At 22.6% G+C, this 3,332-nt stretch overlaps 1 protein-coding gene across 1 annotated transcript; it reads left to right on the top strand.

The window, feature by feature from the left end:
* Window positions 1–770: 770 nt before the first annotated feature.
* Window positions 771–1,394, top strand: EIN_440870 (hypothetical protein; the record flags this gene model as incomplete). Its single annotated transcript, XM_004183201.1, has 1 exon — window positions 771–1,394. The coding sequence occupies one exon, from the start codon at window positions 771–773 to the stop codon at window positions 1,392–1,394; it is 624 nt and encodes a 207-aa protein (XP_004183249.1).
* Between the last annotated feature and the right edge of the window lie 1,938 nt (window positions 1,395–3,332).

A 3,332-nucleotide genomic window follows, 5' to 3' on the forward strand; every position in this document is an offset into this window, starting at 1 on the left:
ATATTCATTTATACAAATTCCATTTATACAATATAACTAACTATTTGACACATTTCACATTTTAATACATAATTTATTATGTTAGGTTTTTCTCCTCACAAATTAAGCTATCAAAAAACTAAATTTGATGTATTTAATTTTTATATTTTGTATTGATCGCTCAAATGTGACTGAAAGTTTTTATCAAAAATGTGGGTGTTATATATATATATCAAATGTGATCCAATTTTACAAAGGAGAAACAAAATAACAACCTTAAAATTGTCTATTATATTATATTACTATGTGGTTGTTGCATGTTTTTGATTTTTTTGTTTTTTGTGTTAGGTATATTGTTTGATGAATTTGATAAAGATAAAAACCATAGTAGTTATTTTAATGATAATGATAAAAATGAGTGGGAATTAAAAGTTATTGTTGAAAAAAGACTACTGTATATATCGAGAATTCCAAGTAATTCATTTTCTTTATTAATTAATTATTATTTATAAAGAAATTAAAAAAAAACAATTGAAAAGTGTTGTGTTTTTTTTAATTTTTTTATTTCGTGTTTAAATTAAAAAAAACAAAACTAAGTTTTATTTTTTTTTCTTCTATTTTTTGAATCAAACTGAACAAAAACATTTATACATTGTAAATTAATTTTAATTGTTTTTTCTTTGTAGTTTCGGATTTTTTGCCGTTTAATTTAATTAATCTTTTCTGTTGTTTTTATTGTATTTTGTTTTTTTTAATAATAATTGAAAAATTAAACTTCGAAATCGATAACAATGAAATTAACAAAAAGTAACAACCAAATTTGGCGACCACTTGTTATAGGAGATGGGTCGGTTGGTCGCTCAGAAATGATATTCCAATTTTGTGAACATCAATTTGTTGAAACTTTTGATGTTCTTAAAGAGCGCTGTTATATAAAACAAATAATACTTGACAGAAAAATGATATCAATTGAAATATTGGATTCGATAACACCGACACTTCAATATGATTATGACGAGTATAATATCAAAAAATCTGATGGCTTTATTATAATGTATTCAGTCACATCTGAAGAGTCATTTTATTACGCGCATTCTATATTTGAAAGTTTATATTACATTTTTGACTTGTTTCCTTATGAACACATTCCCATTGTTTTATGTGGTAATAAAATTGATTTAAATACTCAAAGAAAAGTTTCCAGAGAAGACGGTGAAAAAATGGCAAAAGAATTTAAAGTACCTTTCTATGAAATATCTGCACAATACAATATAAATGTCACCCAATGCTTTTTGGCAATTGTTGATGAAATATTAAAAAACAATACATTTTTAGAACTATATAATGAAAATGTGAAAAGACAAACAAAATACACAAACATAAAAACAAAGACCATTAAATGTGTATTATTATAATTTATGTTTTAAAAGTTTTTAATATTAATGATTATTCGAATAAATTTGTTTGACAAATAAACAAGTTTTTCTATAAAATTTACATCAAATTAATTTATTTGACTGTTTTACTATAAATGTTTAATATATAGTAAATTAAACCATATAATGATACATTATTAAAAACTATTTATTTTTATTATAATACTGTTAATAAATTTCGAATAATTCGTTTATTATTGTGTAATTTATAATACAATATAGTAAATAAACTGTAAATAAATATACTATTAATTATACTAAACATAAATTTGATTTTTATAAAACTACTCTCAGACTTAACAATTCATTCTTCTTAATCGTTTTTTTGATTTTAAAAAAATGATAAACTCCCCCCAAGCCAACATTATAAGAAAAGCCTGTTTTCTAAAATCGTGCTATTATTTGTAAATTATAAATAAATTATAAATAAATTAAAATGTTAATTGTTGTTTTCAAATTGTAATATTTGTCAACACAAATTACAAAAATAGAATTATTACAGTTTTTAACCACCCTAAAAATATTGTTGTTTGTATTGTGAAAACGAAATGTAATTGTTTGTCTTTAAAGTCAAAACATCAAAAATAATCTTTAAAATTATTATAGTTCGAAGATGAATGTTATGATGTTGATTTTGTTTCTAAAATACAGTGTTGCTTTCTTCGATTTTGATCAACCCGAAAACCCAAACGACCCCAAAGAACAATTCACAGTTAACGAAAAAATGAAAAAGAAAATGGAATTGTTGATACAAGAAGGAGAGATACAGACTTTTCGTTTAAATCTCCTTGCAAATAGAATTGGGAGATTTATAACAACAGTTAAATTTGAAGAATACAAAGATGCCGTATTGGGTGCAAAATCAATTGAAGAGGAAATTCTTGGTATCCTCGATGAAATCTTATTAAAAAACTACATTGACCAAATACAAATAAACAATTAATTTAAATTAGTCGATGATGCATTACAAAAGAGACAACAATCACTGCACATTGGTATTTACTTAACAATATGATATTAATGATGAACAGAATTAATAAATCCAAATTAAATAATCAGTACAAATCAACTTTGAAATTGCAACTTCTTGTACCAATGGAGTTTTATAAACTTTTAATAGACGTTTTGAAATTCATTACTAAAATACATGGTATCAAAGAATATACAAAATTGAAAAATTCAGTCGATTTATTAAACACCTTTATTAAAAAGTTGAAAAAAGAAATAAAAGAGGCGGATTTAAATTTTCAAGTCAGAGAAATCAATCAAAAAGATTTTTTGGTAACTTATGGCATCAAGAAAAAAGATGCAATTTTCCGAAAATAAATAATCGCGAAAATGAGACGAAATATCAACTTATATTGGCAAAAAAATGAAATATATTATAATTATTGTTAATTATAACTATTCTGTGTTTGAGATCATTTTCGCCAAAAAATAATAAATTAAAAGCAAACCAATAACAACCTTCGATTAAAAATAATTTTACTTCTTTTCATTCTTCCAACATTGTCTTACAAGTTGATAATTTATATTAACATATAACATTTTATAATTTAATACTAAGTCTTATAAACTCAAAAACTGATTTATAAAAAATAATATTAAACATGTTGAAAAATTATATTCAAAATAAAATTTTTATTTTAACACCTTAAATTTAATAATTATATTTACTAATTTGAAACTTGAATTTATTTATAACAATTAATTAACTTATTCAACTGATTGGTAATTTTATAATAATTTAGTATATTTAAATTTTGGGTGATAATTGTTTGTAAAAACATACCAAAAATCTTCACAACCATTTCTGCAATTTTCACACAGCAAAAAACTATTGCGTTTTTTTCTTTACAAAGCATGCATTGAATGTACTTGAAATGTAAATGCATACAATTGCGATAATTAATGGTA

The sequence above is a fragment of the Entamoeba invadens genome (assembly GCF_000330505.1).
Source record: "Entamoeba invadens IP1 unplaced genomic scaffold scaff_1105074724807, whole genome shotgun sequence".
NCBI classification, from domain to species: Eukaryota; Evosea; order Mastigamoebida; family Endamoebidae; genus Entamoeba; species Entamoeba invadens.